This window comes from Homarus americanus, unplaced genomic scaffold (genome assembly GCF_018991925.1).
Source record: "Homarus americanus isolate GMGI-L3 unplaced genomic scaffold, GMGI_Hamer_2.0 scaffold46197, whole genome shotgun sequence".
NCBI lineage: Eukaryota > Metazoa > Arthropoda > Malacostraca > Decapoda > Nephropidae > Homarus > Homarus americanus.
This window is the reverse complement of record NW_024723050.1, coordinates 5,287,860-5,307,664: the sequence shown is the minus strand read 5'-3', so window position 1 is coordinate 5,307,664 and position 19,805 is coordinate 5,287,860. Positions and strand designations below refer to the sequence as shown.

General features: G+C 36.2%; 1 protein-coding gene across 15 annotated transcripts in view; it reads right to left on the bottom strand.

Annotated features, from left to right (window-relative positions):
* Positions 1-19,805, bottom strand: part of LOC121863301 (protein polybromo-1-like) — a 76,875-nt gene that overhangs the window by 24,934 nt on the left and 32,136 nt on the right. For all 15 annotated transcript variants that reach the window (XM_042361898.1, XM_042361900.1, XM_042361903.1 and 12 more), the window contains 8 exons: positions 17,128-17,346; positions 14,602-14,781; positions 10,547-10,702; positions 10,084-10,277; positions 5,572-5,707; positions 4,827-4,928; positions 4,485-4,661; positions 1,453-1,584 (listed from right to left, as the gene is read on the bottom strand). In XM_042361898.1, the coding sequence (XP_042217832.1) occupies positions 1,453-1,584; positions 4,485-4,661; positions 4,827-4,928; positions 5,572-5,707; positions 10,084-10,277; positions 10,547-10,702; positions 14,602-14,781; positions 17,128-17,346 (1,296 nt within the window). The remainder of the gene's footprint in view (positions 1-1,452; positions 1,585-4,484; positions 4,662-4,826; positions 4,929-5,571; positions 5,708-10,083; positions 10,278-10,546; positions 10,703-14,601; positions 14,782-17,127; positions 17,347-19,805) is intronic.

The window sequence follows — 19,805 nt, the reverse complement described above, 5'->3', positions numbered from 1 at the left end:
TTACTCTCTGTTTCACTTCATACTCATAATTCATCACCCATGAAAAGTACAAAGTTTTTCTATAGTTTTATACAGTGACCCCTCCGTTAACGAACTCACTCCCTTCCAGAAGGTCGTTCGTTAACCGAAAAGTTCGTTAACCGAAACCATTGTTTCAATGGGTTTTTGGGTAATTGGTTCCAGCTCACCGAAAATTTCCTAAATTCAACAAAAATGGTAGAAAAGTTCACTTACTTTGAGGTGTGTATGTAGAAGGCTCCTGGATGATGATGATGGGATTTAGAATGGGGGTGGAGGAGAAGGAAGAAGAGAAGGCATTGGGGTGGAAGAGAAGTCACCCCATGGCGCCATTTCACCCATAAAATTTTAGCTCTCTTGGTGTAATTCAAGATTATTTTCTTTAAATCAACACTGCACTGCATTATATATTGTCAATATGTAAAATATATTTCAAAATGACCAATAATTTGCTTGGAAACACAGAAAAAAAACGTTTAGTTGAAGAGAGTCTCAAGCAAGATGTTACCTCCAGTGAAAACAGAGAGACTAACTCCTGTTTGCTGTGTTAAGAGGCTGGATGCCGAGCATTAAATAGTCACTTTACCTTCAATTATGTTCAATAATTGTTAAAATGGCTAAAAAATTGAATATTAAACTTTTAAAATTATTGAATAGTATAAACTTCTTGATATTTACTAAAATAGTAAGGAATTTAAGCCCTAGAACCGATTAATGTATTGGCGGACTGATACTAAAGCTGGTTGCCCGGTCAGTGCAAGCGAAAACATGTTGAGGTCGGTTCGTTAACCGAATTTTTTTTCGTTAACCGAATTGAAGATCCTTATGGAAGGCAGTTCGTTAATCGAAATTACGTTAACCGAGGTGTTCGTTAAACGAGGGGTCACTGTAATTTCAAAATTTGATATCTTCAATTTTATAAGAAATTTTTTTTTACTTTCATATGTCGTGTTTTTGGGGGGGTATATGGGGTACACTCAATTTCCCAAATGCCAGAGTTATTAGGCTAAAAAGTTAGGGCAGTTCATTTGTGTTCAACTTCAATCTTTTCAACCAGGTTGGAAAAGTTGCCTATGGTGACCCCTAGTCCTAAATACTGTACATGGACCACCCCATACAAACTGGAAGTTATCACAAGCAACTTTCCCAGCTTGTATAAAAATTTAAATTGACTGAGAATGGTGTGACTTCTACAGACATGGATAGTGATTGATGATACAAACGTTAGCATAGAGTGTATGGACAGTGACAATGGTGTGATACAAGTGTAAGTAAGGGTAATAAGGGTAAGGAAATATAGAAGGGATTAACCTACTTCATCCAAAGAATAAGAAATTATGTAGATTTTCTTGTTTACTCTTACATAACAGCTGAGTAGAACATTTATGGTTCCAACTGACCATGATTGTAGAGCACACTACACTGTGAACCTGCCTTGATCTTTTTGAAGAATCTGTTTCGACTGTTGTAGCGAGACTCACACACAAACAAGTCCTTTTCGTCCACACCTTCTGGTTTCATCTTGATGTAGTCAACTAATGGCAGTACATAGCACTTTCCTATTACCTGATATGAAGAAAACAAAAAATTTTAGCATTACAAATGGATATTACAAAAACACAGCAATACCTTTCCAAATTTTATCATATAAAAGATTATTCAAGTGGGGGATATATATAATAAGAGTACTGTACAGCACTACCTCAGACAACGGGAATATCAGGACCAGGATTTTTTAACTTTCTAAATACACCAATTCCCCTATTAACGCCGTTTCATTCAACATCATTATGTTATAGCGTTGTTCAAAAAAAAAAAATGTATGAAAATGATAAATGTGTGAAAATTTAAAAAATTCGGTACGAAGGCGCTCAGCGCATGATTGTGATAACAGCTGGCTGCGTAAGCAACCAGCATGGGTGCCTTCATTTAAGCCCTAGAACAATGAGTACTAAATGTGCATTATGCACCACTACTGGTTGTGGTCACAGAAAGAAGAGAATTGTTTCATTTAAGTTAAATTAGATGTGGTAAAGAGATTAGGAGGAGGACAGCGTGCTGTGGACATAGCAAGAGTTGTCGGTTTGCAGCCTACAACTGTAGGTAAGAACAATTTGTGGAAATGCAGAAAATATAAAATCATGTGCTAAAAGAGTTACTCCATTATCTGCTACAAAGTTAACTCGTAACAGAAGTGGCATTATGGAAAATATGGAAAGAATGCTGAACGTGTGGGTCGAGGATCAATGTCAACTAAGCTTTCCATGTTCGTTGCTCTCCATATAGGCGAAAGCTCTAAGTTTATTTGAAACTTTAAAACACTAAGAAGGTGATAGTGTTGAAAGTGAAACATTTTTAGCAAGTCGTGAGAAATTTTGACCAGAAATGTACCCAAGGAACATAATCCGTTTTTATATCATTGTATCTACGGTAAAATCATTTTCACTTAACGTTGTGGTTCTCAGGAACCCAACAACAATATTAATGGGGGAATTGGTGTAGGGTCACTCACTCTATCCACGCATACACAAACCCGATTCAATTTAGTGAACTGCTATAATGAAATATTTCCTAATAACTATCACACAGAATATTGGTTATTACTTATAAATAACAAACAAGCATGGTACAACAACAGAGTGTCTAAGTGTCTGAAAACATGGAGAAGAATGATAAGCATAATAAATGTCATGGAATGGTTATTTGAGGTTCACAATAATGAATATTGTAATTTTTGGTAGTGATTTCCCCTAACTGTCGTGCACAATTAACCTGACCATTTACAATCCCTGAAACATCATAATGACAGGCAGAGGCCTCCCTCACAAAGGCAACTAACAGTCTCACTGATGCATCAACAAAATTACCCGTTAAGTTTTGTTTGTTTCACTAAATTTACTTGGGCCTTTCAATTTAATTTTCTGCTCTTGATACATGATAATAAACACACAAATCAAGTTGTTGGTACTTGTTTGTACTTAATTACTAAACCACACCCCTATTTTACAAAATCATGATATTCTGATGTGTTCAAGTTCAATCTTTACTGATATAAATGGAACCTGTTGTTCATACAAACTGCTCCTGAAAATAAACAACTCCAAAACCTTCAATATACAACTGAAAAAGCACTAAGATAGAATAACAGCACCACTGGTTCACCCAAATCAGCACCAAGTACCATTCAACAAAGAAATAAAGATTTGGATACAAAGGCCTGATAGTTTCATCCAGCTTGTACAAAAATAAAAGAGGTACAGCCTATGAAGGGTGATGGAGGTTGGCAGACACTGAAAGTCTTAAAACAAAAAATTTAAAATCTAATGAAAAAAAGGTATAGAACAGTATTTAAAAATATATTGAGGAGATCAATTTCATTTTCATTTTAACATGGTGTTTTGGTTGTCAAAGAACCAAAGCTAACTAAAGAATCACAAGTCAAATGTATCAATTTGGGTGGTCTTGGATGTTGGGAACAGCAACTGCAAAGACCTGTTTGGGATAAAGTTTAGTTTTGAACACCTATGTTACGTTAAGCAAAAAAAAAAAAAATAAATAAATAATAATAAAATAACGCACGCACGCACGCACACACACACTTATATATCTTATTTGTATCACTTATGTTACTTGTATATTATTTGTAATTCGAAACCCATTCCCCAAATATGTAACTGTATATTTTCAGCCTTCTGGCTGCCAAGCTCTTTCAATAAACCGTTAATTATTATTATTATTATTACACAGAGTAATACCTTAAATATGTGCACGTAAGTGCTACCAAAAATATACAAAATGATGAATGTTAGTTATACATGATTATTTCTGCAAATTATCATCACTGTTTTACAGCAATGTTCCATATTTGCATGGATTAGCCCGAATTACCTGAGGACAGCTCTCCATGTTGCATGATGTCTTGTAGTCCACCCCTGGCTCTCCTCCCCTCCATATTTAGTCTTGTGCACCTCATGACCTAGTTAGTCTCCTCCATTTTCTTCACATCACATGCATGAACCATCTCAGCCTATTTGTATGCAAAACCTTGCCAATACTGTACTCTCAATAAAGGCAGCAACTCCCTAAATCTCCTCTTGCCACTTTTGACTGGCTTCAATGCCAACTCCAATGTTATGTTTCCAGCCTTGCTAAGGCCATATGATTACCTGTGCATGCAACACACTTTAAGACTGTATGTCAGTAACATCTTACAGTCTGCCATTTACACCCCTTGCATACCCACCTTCCACACTCACTGCACATTACTGAGCTGCTGCCGACACCTTCCTTACAGATAGCACAAGGCCAATTTCCACTTTACATCACAGTATTTAAAATACATAAAAAGCAGGAATGAATGGAGTAAACATATAATTTCTATGTTAAATAAACCGAAAAGAAAGTCTACTGGAACTCTGAAAGCAAATCAGGAATGAAGGCAACAATACTGTCTGGCTTCCACACACCTCAGTAAGTGGGTATGCATGATGTTGGTCTGTTTTAAACACCTCCTGTTCAAAGAATTTGCGGTTGGGTTGATGAAAAGTTTCTGCTGGTCTATAGTAATTACAGCCATACACCATTTGTCGGCCCTCACTGTTAGTCCACAACCGCTCTATGTGTAGGATGGGGTAGTCACAGTTCTGTAGAAGAGTTATTAGCTTTTACCAAAACAAAATTTCTGGAAATAATCCTCTAATAAATATCTACCATGGGATATAAAACACAGCAAAACCTCAACATATTGTACCAAAATACACTAACACAGTGGTCTACTGTTAAGTGCAAATTATAAAAAAAAAGATTACCTTTTCTGGGGGAGACAGGTATACAAAATCTCCTACAAAGTACTGAACTTCATTGTGGCTTAAGCTGCTGTTGTTTGTTCCATCAGTGGGCTGTGGTGGAGGCTGTAACACATTGTACAACACGATTATTAGAATGATTTGAGACGTACAACAACAATAAGAATAAATTCAGAGGTATAATTCATACTGCGAATGATGTTCCATATGAGCTATAGCTCCACTCAAGACCTTGTTACTCGTTCTTTGGGTAAAAGGAATATCGTCACATCCTCTAGCAGAACAATCCATAAGATTTCAGCTATGTGTGGGATGGTATATCTCAGGAAGTGAGAGAATGACCTTAAATAAAAAAGTATTAGTTTCAGGCCATTTGAGTGGGAGCTAGCAGATAGACATAATATCCGACAGATTTTTTAATATCTAAACTCTGTAATTCCCTTCAATGATCCTGGAATCTAAGTGGCTGATCTAATGATTTTATTGACCAACTTATACTGGTAATCTTTCTCATTAATTTTTGAAGGACCTAATGTTTCAAAATCTTCCCTAAGGATGTTGTACCTGTGCAACTGGACATATAATCAAGAAAAGTTACTTTACCTCGACCTTAAGTGGGGACCTACTTCATGACCAACAAATAATTAACCTACTGAATAAACTCTGCTCACTTTTGTCTACCTTTGCAACCATTTCAACTTATTGAACCTTAATAGAGGAGGGCAAAAACTCAGTTCCCTGGACGTACCTTAGAATCCTCATCCTCTCCTTCCTGTTCTAACCCTCGACGGTTCCGCATAAGTTCCAGTTGGTTGTTCAACTCCACCTCGGTGTAGGACAAGGCTTTTGATTGAAGAATCGCTCCATTATTGCACAATTCATCTCTATTAAAGGGATAAAATAACATAAGAAAATACAGGCACAATCTTTCTTCTTCATATTCTGGTAATTTTCACCATCAAGCAGATGTTTTTTTACACAGTAAAAAATGCCAGATATCTGAATAATTAATTTTTTTTAAACGGTTCATTTTGAAAAGGTGTGGGAAAAATATGATAATCAATATAAATTTTGAATCTTAAGTTTCAGAGTTGTGAATTCCACTGTTCCTGCCACCCAAGTGCTGTCTGCACATACAAAACATGGCAGCCACAGTGACTTCCTTGTTGCTCTCCTATTATGTTTTTGAGTGTTTTGTACATTACTTATAAACTTTTTCATCATCTTATCTTCACCAAGACATTTATCATCTCCTGGACACGCATCAATGATCAACAGGAGGGCACACGATGTTAACCCCTCGTGTACTGGCTCCCCGCTGTGCTGAATAAAATCATCTGGTATTAGCCAAATAAAATATTAAAAGTGGAATCCCTGTAGTGAAATGGTTAATACACACTAAAAAGTTGTTTTATTTCTAATTTATAAGGTAGTAGATACAGTGGTAGGCAGCTACCAAACAGGGAGGTACTACCACCTGGGAAGATATTGGAAGCATAATGTGTTGTCTAATGGTAGACCCTGCTGCCATATGGCATCACAAAAATTGTGACCAAGCCCCAGGTTGTTGATCTGACTTTCTGCCTCATTTACACACAATTGTTGCTCTTACTTTGACAACACAACTTATATCTATCATTTTTCACTATAGATTTTTATTAATTTGCATTTATTTATGGTTCTTTATTTTATTATTATAATATTTTTATTATTTTGTATTTATTACAGTATTATTATTATTATTATTATATATTTTTTTATTTGTATTTTATTACAGTATTATTATTATCATATTTCAATATTTATCCCTTGATAGAGGAAGTGGGATCCGAGTGAGGTCACTAGGTACCCCTGTACAATAACACCAGAAGCATCTGACAAGTGTCACATGTATATATAAATATTATAAAGGTGCTTACTAAAGCCTAAGGAAGGAAGGATATTCATTTAACACATCATCAATAGTATTTACATATATTATATTTTCTTTAATTTGTATTTTCTTCTTCTTTTTCTTATTATTATTATATATCTCCCCCAGACCCTGATGTGGGTCATTGACCTGTGCCTGGGTGGGCTAATAAAAAAATAAAAATAAAATAAACTGTACTGGTATAATATACAATTCTGTATTGTATGAGAATATATAATACAGTGACCCCTCGTTTAACGAACTCAATCCGTTCCAGAAGGTCGTTCGTTAACCGAAACCATTGTTTCAATGGGTTTTTGGGTAATTGGTTCCAGCTCACCGAAAATTTCCTAAATTCAACAAAAATGGTAGAAAAGTTCACTTACTTTGAGGTGTGTATGTAGAAGGCTCCTGGATAATGATGATGATGATGATGGGAATTAGAATGGTGGTGGAGGAGAAGGGAGAAGAGAAGGCATTGGGGTGGAAGAGAAGTCACCCCATGGCGCCATTTCACCCATAAAATTTTAGTTCTCTTGGTGTAATTCAAGATTATTTTCTTTAAATCAACACTGCACTGCATTATATATTGTCAATATGTAAAATAAATTTCAAAATGACCAATAATTTGCTTGGAAACACAGAAAAAAGCATTTAGTTGAAGAGAGTCTCAAGCAAGATGTTACCTCCACTGAAAAGAGAGAGAGACTAACGCCTGTTTGCTGTGTTAAGAGGCTGGATGCCACGCATTAAACTAGTCACTTTACCTTCAATTATGTTCAATAATTGTTAAAATGACTAAAAAATTGAATATTAAACTTTTAAAATTATTGAATAGTAAAAACTTCTTGATATTTACTAAAATAGTAAGGAATTTAAGCCCTAGAACCGATTAATGTATTGGCGGACTGATACTAAAGCTGGTTGCCCGGTCAGTGCAAGCGAAAACATGTTGAGGTTGGTTCGTAAGAAATTCGTTAACCGAATTGAAGATCCTTATGGAAGGCAGTTCGTTAACCGAGGCGTTCGTTAAACGAGGGGTCACTGTACTGTACATTATTTGGGAGTGGATATACTGTATGTCATCTACAATAGTTTGATGAGTACTGTACATTACTACATGTTTCAATTATTTCTAATCTTTTCTGTGTTCCTTTTTATATTCTTTCATACAGACATCTTCTTACTGTGTCTTTTTGTTTTCTTTTTACAAACATGTGCATAGTTGTGAGTTTCACTGTTCCCACCACCTGAGCACTGTAAGCACATAACCAACAAGAAGGGCACTGTGATTTCATTCACTGCTCTCCTATTGTTTTGCAGGGGATTTTTTTCCCTACAGTGCAATACTGAATTTTATTTTACTCATTCATTGCAGCCCAATTGTGACCCAGGATATCTCCCGTGGCACATTTGTAAAAAATTGGGGAAAAAGTTTCATCATTTTGTACATGGCATGAAATAGATTATCCTTCCTCAAACACAGCAGTGCAATATTCACTGTTGTACCATCTTGTAAGAGGCACCTAAGATAGCCATAACATGGCATCCACCATAACTATTAGTCATTGTGAGAGTTACTGATGGTTGGAGGCAAACATTGAATGTTCCATGGTATACTGTATTTACATTATGCATGTGATGAGAAATTATCCCCCACCCCTCCCCCCCAAAAAAATAATAATAATATTAATAAAAAATTTCCTCTCATTACCGCACTCGGACTATTAAAAAATTAGAAAATATATACGGCGAGGCCACAGTGAATAAAAACAACACAGGACGATCTGTATATGGTGAGCCAGAAGTCAAAAGGTTAATAGTTTTCCCATTCATACAAACCTTTTGCTACTATGATGCAATGTGGCCAGTTAGATGTAGATCTCCTGATTCTTTGCATTCAGCAGCTTGTGGGTTCCCCACCCCCTGGCAGGATGCTAAGGTGCTGAAGGGTAGTTCCACCATCAGCAAGTGCATCCGTCACCATACTCATTTACTGCTGAGTGCACAAGGGTTAGTGCATAAGAGGAACCCAGTCCTCCACTCTCATTGGGAATCGAACCAATGACCATTTGCTTGTGAGGCAAACGCTGCTAACCGAGCTATTATCATTTTATGTTTTTATGTATTCAGTTATGTTTTTTCTAAGTCTTTGTGTGTTGGTAGTGGTTAAGTAGTGTTATTCAAATTTCTCACAATCTTGGTGTCTGAGTATTTCAGATTTGTGACAATGGACTGTACATTTTTCACCTTTTCAAACCAGAATCAAGAGCAAGCACATAGACCTTCCCTCAACTCACCGTCATTTATTCGTTCTTACTGTTGAAGTAGATATTCTATTCTAAGGTACTCACCTCCCACAAGACCTGAATTACCCATGTGTTTTGCCCCTACTGCTACATACAACCTATTACATACACATTAAAAAAAAAAAAAAAAAAAAATATGCACTCTGATCATCCCTGCACATCCAAGGTTTCCTGAAAGTTCATCTCAACCACTTCAAGTGTGTCTTTCACCTCATTCTTCTATTTCCTTGGTCTTCCCCTCTCTCCCATAGAAACCATCCACCTCTGAATCACCCCCCTCCCCCACCAAAAAGAGTCTTTCACTTTCCATTCTTTAATACAACACTCATAAAATTGTGCCAGCTCAGATTCCCTGTACATGTTTTACTAATTTTCTATATCCCAACATTCTCAATGCGCCCATTACTTTCTTCCCTTCACTACTAACATACAGTATATACTTCCAATTATCTGAAACATTTCCCTTCTTCATATCATCACCATTCAAGTTAACATTTTTTCCTCCCTGTCTTCCCATACACCTCTTCCAAACTCCTTCACTAACATTTGTAACTTTATCTCTAAACTGCCAACTAGAGCATCATTATCTGCAAACAATAGCTAACCCACCTCCCTCCCTTATCCTGCATCATCATTGACTAAATTTTCACCATCCTCCACTATTCTTACTTTCACTCCCTTCACAACTTAATATTTACAGGGGTGTATCTCATATACTGTCTGCAGATCTAAACTACCTTCTCTGCATATAACTACCATGTACATCCGTTTCCTTTCAAATTAATCCCATTTATTATTCACTTGTGAGTGGATGTGGCTTCTACACCATCAGCGTGAGGCTCACACCACCTTTGTGATGGACAAGACTGCTGGGTACATGGTCCTTAGTTACAGTTCCTCATGTGTCCTGTCCAAATTATTAATTAACAAGCCAGGAAATTGGAGTGCAAATTATAACCTGAATCCAAAAGCCAGAAAAGAGAAGTTGAGGGAACAAAGTGATCAATCAGAATGTTGACAGCAAGTAGAAAAGACTGACCTTAATCTCATATATTCTGTCTGAAGCGTTATGGAATCCAAAAATACTCGGGAGTCCACTTTGGAACACCTCCGAGCTCGTTCAAATATGGAAAACAGGTCCTCTTGGAAGTGATCAAGGCGGGAGTACATATTTTTGTCGAGGCGCCTCTTCATTATGTCGAAAGACAGTACTCTTGATTTTTTACCATCAACCTATAAAGTAAAATAATATTCAAATCATCAAAACAGACAAAGAACAATATAAAAGTATATAGTGGGTGTATGCAACTATGTTGCATGTATATTAAGTTAATTTGAAAGAATTTCTGGTTGAAAAACTCCTTGCGCTTCTCAGAGTAGAAAAAATATTCAAGAATAATGGATGCTATGGCCAGACTACGGTAACTCGTATAAATTATCTTACTCTCTTAAACACTCTACTTACTATTATATCGGTTACATAAAGAGCCAAAACTACTTACCTCTTCATAGTCAGGTAACTCAAAGAATGATTCTGCTGTATATCGACCATCTTCTTCCTCATGGTTGAACACACTGATGAAAAGTGACATGAACAACTCCTGAACCAGAGCACTAACATTGGGAACAGCTTCAGAGCTACTCAACTCCAATCGTTTCTGGGGAATATAGAATTAAAGCATCTCATAAGATATTTACATAAATATTTTATTCTTACTTGCAATAAAGGGGTACCTACTTCACAAAAAAAGGGGGGGGGTAAAACATCTACTTTATGACCTTCTTGTTTTAATTGACCAAAAGGAAAAGGGGTAATACTGGGTAAAGTACTGTATTGGCATGTACTACAATATATGGAAAAAGATGCCAACTGAGTAGTAAATAAAGCAATTTGCTATATTATTTACAGTCAACTTCCCTACAACATGAATAAAGACAATACAGTAAAGCCTCGAATAACGAGTTTAATGTGTCCTCCAATAGTGCAGTGTAAGGTGAATCGTCTTATCGCGAATCATTAATTACCAGTAAAATAAAGCAATAATAATGAGATGCATTCCCAAGTGTGACCTTTTCATATCTTTTGTGTGGCCTTTTACCCTCTTTTCCCCCCAAAACAATACAATTAATGAAAAGTGCAAACTATATTCTTTAAATAATGTTTCTGAATGCACCTTATACAATATAAATGAATAATAATAATATGGTGACACAAGAGGATATGGGACGCCATTGTTTTTGTTTGTGTTTACAGCAGGGAGTCCGGGACGATAGTTCTACACGAGAAAATTAAGAAAATAAGACCCTGGTTGTAGTAAATTTAATGTAAAAAAATTAATATTTATGTTTTAAGTAATGTTATTTAATGTTAATAAATGGAACAATAGAAGTAGCTAACCACTAATGGCAAAGAAAAAAAAAGAGATGGATTGGAAACACCAATATAAACGTGCGCATTTAAGGATACCGCATCATTTATCTTAAGAATATGTATAAAAGATTCATTATTGTTTATTACTGAATGTGTATTTGATTGAATTAATCTTTATATAAGTTAAATCAACAATACAATTCATTAATACGTCGAATATTAAAACACACAAGAGGATAAGAGACGACACTGTTGTCAGTGTTTACACCAAATGTATACGTGCGCGCTCAAGGAAACATGGTCATTTATCTTAAGAATATGTACAAATTTATTATTGTTTATTACTGAAAATGTATTTGATTGAATTAATGTTTATATATGTGAAATGAACAATGCAAATCATTAATAATACGTAGAATATTAAAACACACACGAGGAGACAAGACGGCATTGATTTCGTGAGAGACGATGGTTTTACATACGGTAAGAAACTGAAGAAAATAAGACCCTGGTTGTAGCTGTAGTGAACTTAATTTAAAAAAAAATTGAACACCTGTATGTATGTTTTAAGTAATGCTATTTAATGTTAATAAATGGAACACTAGGAATAGCTAACCACTAATGGTAAAGAAATAAGGCAAGACGATTGGGAACGCCAACGTATGAACAATAAGTGTGTTCAGTACATGTGAAAAGCTATCGTCATTTCTCAACACATGAATATGAAAGCAACACTTATTTACTGTTCATATATGTTTTGAATAATATTTATGAATGTAAAACTAAAATTCTATTCACCAATGGCGGTAAAGTCTTAAACATAAGGACAGCCAATTAATATTGTTCGAGTTTTTACTCAGATGACGAAATCATCAGGTTCAACTATGGCTGAAGCTGTAGCTTTCCATAAAGCTGTTGCTGAAACTGTTACTGAACCTGAGGTTGATGTTGAAGCTGCCTATGATGCTGAATTTGATGGCGTAGCTGAAGTTGATGGTTTAGGCCTTCGAATAATAAAGCTTTCGAAAGAACCTTGCACAGCTGCTTTCTTTTCTCATTTTTATGTAGAGGTTATTTGTGTTTATTTAAATTTTAATGCTTTGTTCTGTTAATGGATCCACTTCAGAAAATATGTTCATTGTTTGCTCCATATAATATCCACAGACCTCTCACCTTTTTCATATCGTTTTAATGCATCTAGTTTCTCGGCTAAGCTTAGACACTTTCTATTAGCTTTTGAAACAACACTACCATCACTTGCTCTCTTGCTCATGTTGAATAGGGATGCAAAAATGCTATAAGAAGCCTGAGAAAGTTTTTCTCCAGTTCCTGTTCCAGATGCGTGAAAACAAAAGGCCCGCCAAGCTCAGAGTGTTGTTTACCACTCATTAGCACGGCAGCTTCTTTGCACAAGGCACGCTTCATTTTTTTTACAGTAAATTTTTTTTATATTACTTATCGGGATTTAGTTACTATTTATATGAAAATGTAATTTTATTTTATTTTTATTATATTTTGGTCGTAAATACGAATTAAATAAGGATGTAAACTGACTTGGGTTCTAAATTATCTAGGGTTTCAAATACGAATTAAATAAGGATGTAAACTGCGTTGGGTCCTAAATTATCTAGGGTTTCAAATACGAAAAGTTGTTAGACGAATCGTTGTTATCCGAGGCTTTACTGTACTGTACAATACAATAATGGAGCCATAAACTTAAAAATTAAAAGCACACATTACATCAAAATATGAATATAAAAATAAATATACTCTGTACTTATAAGGAAGCAAAGACAAGAAGCGACAGGCTTAAAATAGCCAATGGCTCATAGCACTTGTGTGTAAACATTGAGATATGTAACCAATCACTAGTCAATGACAAAATATTTAGCCTACTGAGAATGTTAATCATTAAACGAATATACTCCATATGTTTTTTTAAATAATGCAGGTCGTCATGTATAACACTTACACAGCAGAAGAAAGAAACATCAGAGGTACTGTATATGTAAAATTTTATTGCAAGAAAAGTTGGGAGCAATTCAGTTAGTCTCTGACACTTGATGGTGTACACACAGCAAGCAACCACATTGTTTAGAGGAAAATCTGTATGCTTGATACTAACCCACATAACTCAGCCATAAACTTAAATTCATTGTATTGTACATCATAAAACAGACTGGTTAGTTAAGCATACACCTGGTACAGTATTCCTCATCTTAGCACCAAAAACCATGCAATATACAAGTACAGTGGTCCCTCGGTTAACGAATACAATTCGTTCCAGAGGGTCGTTTGTTAACCAAAAATTTTGTTAATCGAATCCATGGTTTCAATGGGATATTGGGTAATTGGTTCCAACTCACCGAAAAGTACATACAAAGTAAAAAAAAAATGCAGTAAAGTACACTTACTTTGAGGTGTGTACGGTACGTAGAAGGTTCCTGGTTGATGATGATGATGGGAATTAGAAGTGGGGGTGGAGGAGAATGGAGAAGAGAAAGAAGTGGGGATGGAGGAGAAAGCACCATTCAGGGGACCCATGCTTGATGCAGTCATTTCACCAATAAAATTTTAAGTTCACTAAGTTTAACTCAAGATTATTTTATTTAAATCAACACGGTACTGCACTATATATTATCAATATGTTAACCAAATTTCAGAATGACCAATAATTTAAATGTAAAAATGCAAAAATATTCAAGACACCAACAAAATAGATGTTCACCCCACTGTCAACAAAGCCAAACTGAAGCCTGGTGGCCGAGTCAAGCTGCTCATGGGCGCACAAAAAACTAGCTCCCTGTACTGCATATATTATCAATATGTTAACTAAATTTTAAAATGACTAATAATTTTAATATAAAAAATGCAAAGATATTAAAGAGCACAACCTTCTTGATATTTACTCCACTGGAAACGAATGTAAACATAGAACAGATTACTGAATTGGCAGACTAGCCCATCAGCTGATCAGTTGATGCTCACAACAAAACGTGTTGTTCGTAAGGATTTCGTTAATCGAAGTTTTGTTCGTTAACCGAAGATCCTCATGGGAGGTAATTCGTTAACCGAAATTTTGTTAATCGAACCGTTCGTTAACCGAGGGACCACTGTATAAAATTTCATGAATTAGTTGATTTAGTTTAATTTGGTGGTGTCAAAAGGATAGCTACATCTTCTTACCTCCAAGGCATGGCGTTGCAAAGAGAGAGCATCTCGGTAGATCTGGGAGTCGGGTTCATTGTACCGGCAAGCATTCTGGAACATGAGCGTCAAATCCCCCATGATGTCATCAAGGGTTATATACATTCCATTTTTCCACTTGTGCAGAATTCGTTCAAGATCAATTGGCAGTTTTATTACCTGAAATTAAATGGTGAAAGAAAAATAATCATTAAAATTCTAGAGCTGATTCAATAACTACAGGGTGTCCCATAAGTTTCCATACAACGTATCACCAACGCCATTACAAGCATAACTCCAGCACAGTTGAAGAGTGTTTTCAACAGAATGGTAGTCATGTAGAGCAAATTATATAAATAAAAATGGATTTTCATATAAAATTTATTTTTTCCTATGTATGGAAATTTATGGGACACCCTGTATTGCTTTTCTTCTTCTAACCTTCATATAAATATTTTTTTTTTCATATAGCCTTTCATCACTGAATGCAGTATTCCTGAATACACCAAAACTAGCTTTTAAAAATTATGAAGTGTTTCTTTATCATAAGTGATATAAACCAGTAAAAATACACTACTGTATTTACATTTCAAGGTCACACAAACTTCATATCCCAAAAAAATAAAAAATCTCATTTATTTTCACCCAATACAGGTTGTACCTCTCTAGTCCGGCATTCTGTGGTCCGGAACGATTTTAGTTTGTCCAATAGGTAGATAGGCAGCCCCCCCCCTTTTTTTTTTACTTATCTGAATTATTATTACAGGAGTATTAAATTTTTGGCCCTCAGGCCCCAATGTGGGTCAGTGACCTATGCCCGGGTGGGCTATCCCCATAAAAAAACAACAACAACAAAGCCGCGGGAAATTAAGGTTTGTTTACATCCGGCAGTTCGGCTGCTCTCTTTCTCTCTCTCTCTGCTTGTCTATACAGAGTACAACATTTAACCCTTCAATATATATGAGCAGTAAATAAGTGTTGCTTTCATATTCTTATGTAGAGTAATGACGATATGTTTTCACATGTGCGCACTTACATATGCGCAGTCTCACTTTTTTTTACCATTAATGGTTAGCTACTTATATTGTTCCATTTATTAACATTAAATAACGTTACAGGTACTTCAAACAACCATATAAATTTTTTTACATTAATTTTACTACAGCTACAATCAGGGTCTTATTTTCTTCAGTTTTATATGTAGAAACAATCAGTCACTGGTTTTGTAAGCTTTAACATAAACAATGCCGGCAGCCGTCTCGTCTCATCGTGTGTTTTCATATTTCACATATTATTAATAGATTGTATTGTTAATTTTGCACACACAAACATTAATTCGATAAAAACAAATTCAGAAACATTAATTAAAATTTATATGAACAGTAAATAAGTGTTGCTTTCATATTCTTATGTAAAGTAATGACGATATGTTTTCACGTGTGCACACTTACATACGCGATCTCTCTTTTTTCTTTACCATTATCGTTAGCTACTTCTATTGTTCCATTTATTAACAATAAATAACATTACTTAAAACAACCATATTAATTTTACTACAGCTACAACCAAGGTTTTATTTTCTTCAGTTTTATATGTAGAACCAGTCAGTCACTGGTTTTGTAATCAACGAAAACAATGCTGTGTCATTTCCTCGTGTGTTTTAATATTCTACGTATTATTAATGAATTGTATTGCTCATTTTGCACACATAAACATTAATTCAATAAAAAGACATTCAGTAATAAACAATAATGAATCTTTTGTACATAAGAGAAATGATGCTGTTTACACGATTATGCACGTCGTCTGCACGTTGGCGGGCCGTTCAAACCCGTTGAAATTCAAGTTTCCGCCGTCAATATTTTTATTTTTATATTTTTTTGTGTTTGTGTTCCAATAAAATACGTTGAATTAAAAACTCGCGAAATTTGAGAAGCTACTATACGACATTTAACCCTTCAATATGTCTTCAAAGAGACCATGACGCAGAGAAAGTGGTGCTAGTGCTTCCAAGCATAAGCACAAGTCACTACCTATCCAGGAAAAGGGTGAATTTCCATGGTCCGGCACCGGTCAGGTCCTGAGGTTGCCGGACTAGAGAGGTACAACCTGTAGTATATACAATTCTTCCGAAAAATACTCCCCACTTTTATCAATCTACATTATCTTACAACAGACACATTTAGCCCTACATATATAATAACACTGCTAATGTGTCCCACTTTACAGATCTAATGCCAATTTATATTTGTGTTATTCATCCTTCAGTCCGCACCATAAACACAAAACTTTTTTCATTCCTGCAAGCCATTTATTGGTACAGCACAAGGTGGTTAGAGACAAGACAAACTCTTTTGTTTAGGCTGTTCTATTAAATTATGTTAGGGTGCACCTCTTTCACAAGGCCCCAGTACATCCCTCTGGTATACCTACTGTATGTTGCTTCATGCCACCCCAACATCACATGTCATTATTCTAAGAATCCAGGGTTTGTTAACTTATAGTACAGTACAATATTTCACTCACCTCATAATAATCAGGATAGAGAGCCTTGGACGGCAGCTTAAGGAAGACTTCTGATAATTGTCGCCCTTCGGCGTCCCGGTATTCACGTACAGCATTGTAGAGAAGTTTAATGGTTTTGGAGTTGCATACGTAAGAGTTAAATTTAGTGCGCTTAAAAACCTTCCCCTTAACTACACTGCCATCTCCTTGGTTTAGCTCCTTGATCTTCTCATTTAGTACCTTAGATAAAAGAGTCAAAGTAAAATATATGGCAGAAACCAAACAGATTAAATAAGATGAACACTTTCTATCTACTGTATTTACAACAATGCAATTCCATTTACAGTACTTTTTTCATACTTACTTCCAAACCCAAATTACTTGGCATGGACTACAGTATGTACTTAAAGGTTCACAAACAATTATAACTTTTTGTATTGATACATTGTGTATAACATAAGAAATACAGTCCAGTACAGGCTTAAATCATTGAGGTAATATTTTCAGCAAGGCAAGTGGAAGATCAGCATTCACAAAGTTGAGTGATACAACAGAGAATGTTAAAAGTATAAATTACTAGAGGAATATGTAGAGGATTATTAGGAAGTAACAAAGTATCAGAAGCAAATGTGAACCGTCAGGTGTGGGTGGAAGAGTTTTCTGAATACTGTACAAAATTACCATATTATGTAAGGTCTCAAGCAGATTCTGCTGGCAGTTTTTAAGCAGACTGATGCACCCTTCTGTGTGTCCAGTAAACTCTCTCAGTAACAGAATTCAGGATACTGTACTGTAAAATTCTCATAACCAGAATTGAAAAGGGGTTCAGGAATTTTTCAGGAAATATTTCTTCTTTTCCAGTATCAGGAACATTTTCTGGTACTGCCTTTGTTTCAACATGTGGTGTGTTACATGTGTATACTGGTAGATGCTACCTGGGTATCATTCCCCTCACCATGCACTACATCCACACACTGTTCCTATTGGCCAGCCTTATCAAGGGATAATCAGTGACTCACTTGCCCCTGCATTCCCACCACCCACACTCTATTGATATGTGACTACTGTGGTGTATACACAATTTACATGTTACGCTGCATTTTTATGGACCGTGTTTTTTAGCTTTTCACCATGCCTACGTGTTGGCAAGAAAGGGGCAGGGGGGAAAAGCATAAGCATGATGGCTTCAACAAAAAGTTGGAGAAGCTCATTAACCCTTTCACTATGGGACACCAGTCTTAATATTTTATTTGACAAATGCCAGCTGATTTATCGAGCTCGGAGGTGACCTTGTACACAAGGGGTTAAAATCATGCCAGTGAAATATCTGATGACAGAGTATGGCATAGGTTCACTAAACATTTGCAATGTTAAATATGCAAGGGAAAAAAAATTATGTTTCTAAAACAATGCCTGGTCAGTCTAAAGACGAAAGCTTGAAACAAAAAAAGATGGGCACTGTGAGGTACGAAAAAGTGGATATGACAATGGAAGACAGGAATAAGCAGCAGTGTGCAAGTGGCAGTCCACAAGATTTTATGAAATTTTTCAAGTGACTGGGTTTGGTGGAGGTTGTGGGCGGCAACCGTGATGCTCTTCAGTGAGATGCTGGCATTCAAAAAGAACAATTACACTCAGTTATGAGCTCTAAAATGTGGATGAAATGGCCATGTTCTGGAAGTCCCTACATGAAAATACCCTGTCAGCAAGGAGGGTGTCCAGTACCCCAGGACTCAATGGCAATAAGCTGCATGTGTGTCTGTTTCTGTGTGCTAGTGCAGATGGCTCCCACAGGATAAAGATGATGGTGTTTGAAACATCATGGATCACCTGACAGTGTCCTGGAGGGCCAACAAGAGGGCATGGTTCACCTGTGAGTAGTTCATGGAATGGTTCCACCATATGTTTGTGCCCACTGCCTGGGCCTTTCAGATATAGGAGAAAGGCATGAGGTCAAGGTGTTACTGTTTCTAGATTATGCACCTGCATGCCCAAGTGAGGAGAAACTCCTGAGCAGTGATGGCCTGATCAAGGTTAAATTTCTACCTCTAAACAACACTTCATTGCATCAGCCCCTCAATCAGGACACCATCCTCATCTGAAAGAGGTATTAAAGGTGCCTCCTGCTGAATGATGTCATGGTCGTGGAAACAGTGCCTGAGGGAGAGGATGACACACATGCTGCAAAACCTTAAAAATCTCAAGGATTACAATATCCTTCATGCACTCCAGAACTTGAAGGTAACCGTGAATGAGGTCTCTCAAAAACACCCTTGTCAGCAGTTGGAGACACCTATTGGGAGCTAAGGCAGAAGCAACGATGGATGTACATTGGAGTCGTGATAATTCATGGGTTAATTACCAGAAGACATCACGAATTATCAAATCAAGAAATTATAGTTTACATGATTTAAAAGGAAATAATTTATTCCAAAATGGCTTTAACAAACGCTACGTATATCTCAGCCTACAAGGCAACGGGGTGTATAAGACGACCCCAAAAATTTCCATTTAAAAAGTAGCTTTTGAGCTGTATCCGCTGTATAAGACCAGTACCCCAAATGTGACACTTACCATTGGGAGCTTACTGACCCAGTAGTCCTTTACCAACCATCCCATTGACCAAAGCTGTTTACACATCCTTGGTTTTTTAAAATAAGGCCAATTCACTTCAAGTAATGGTATCAAATATTACCGGT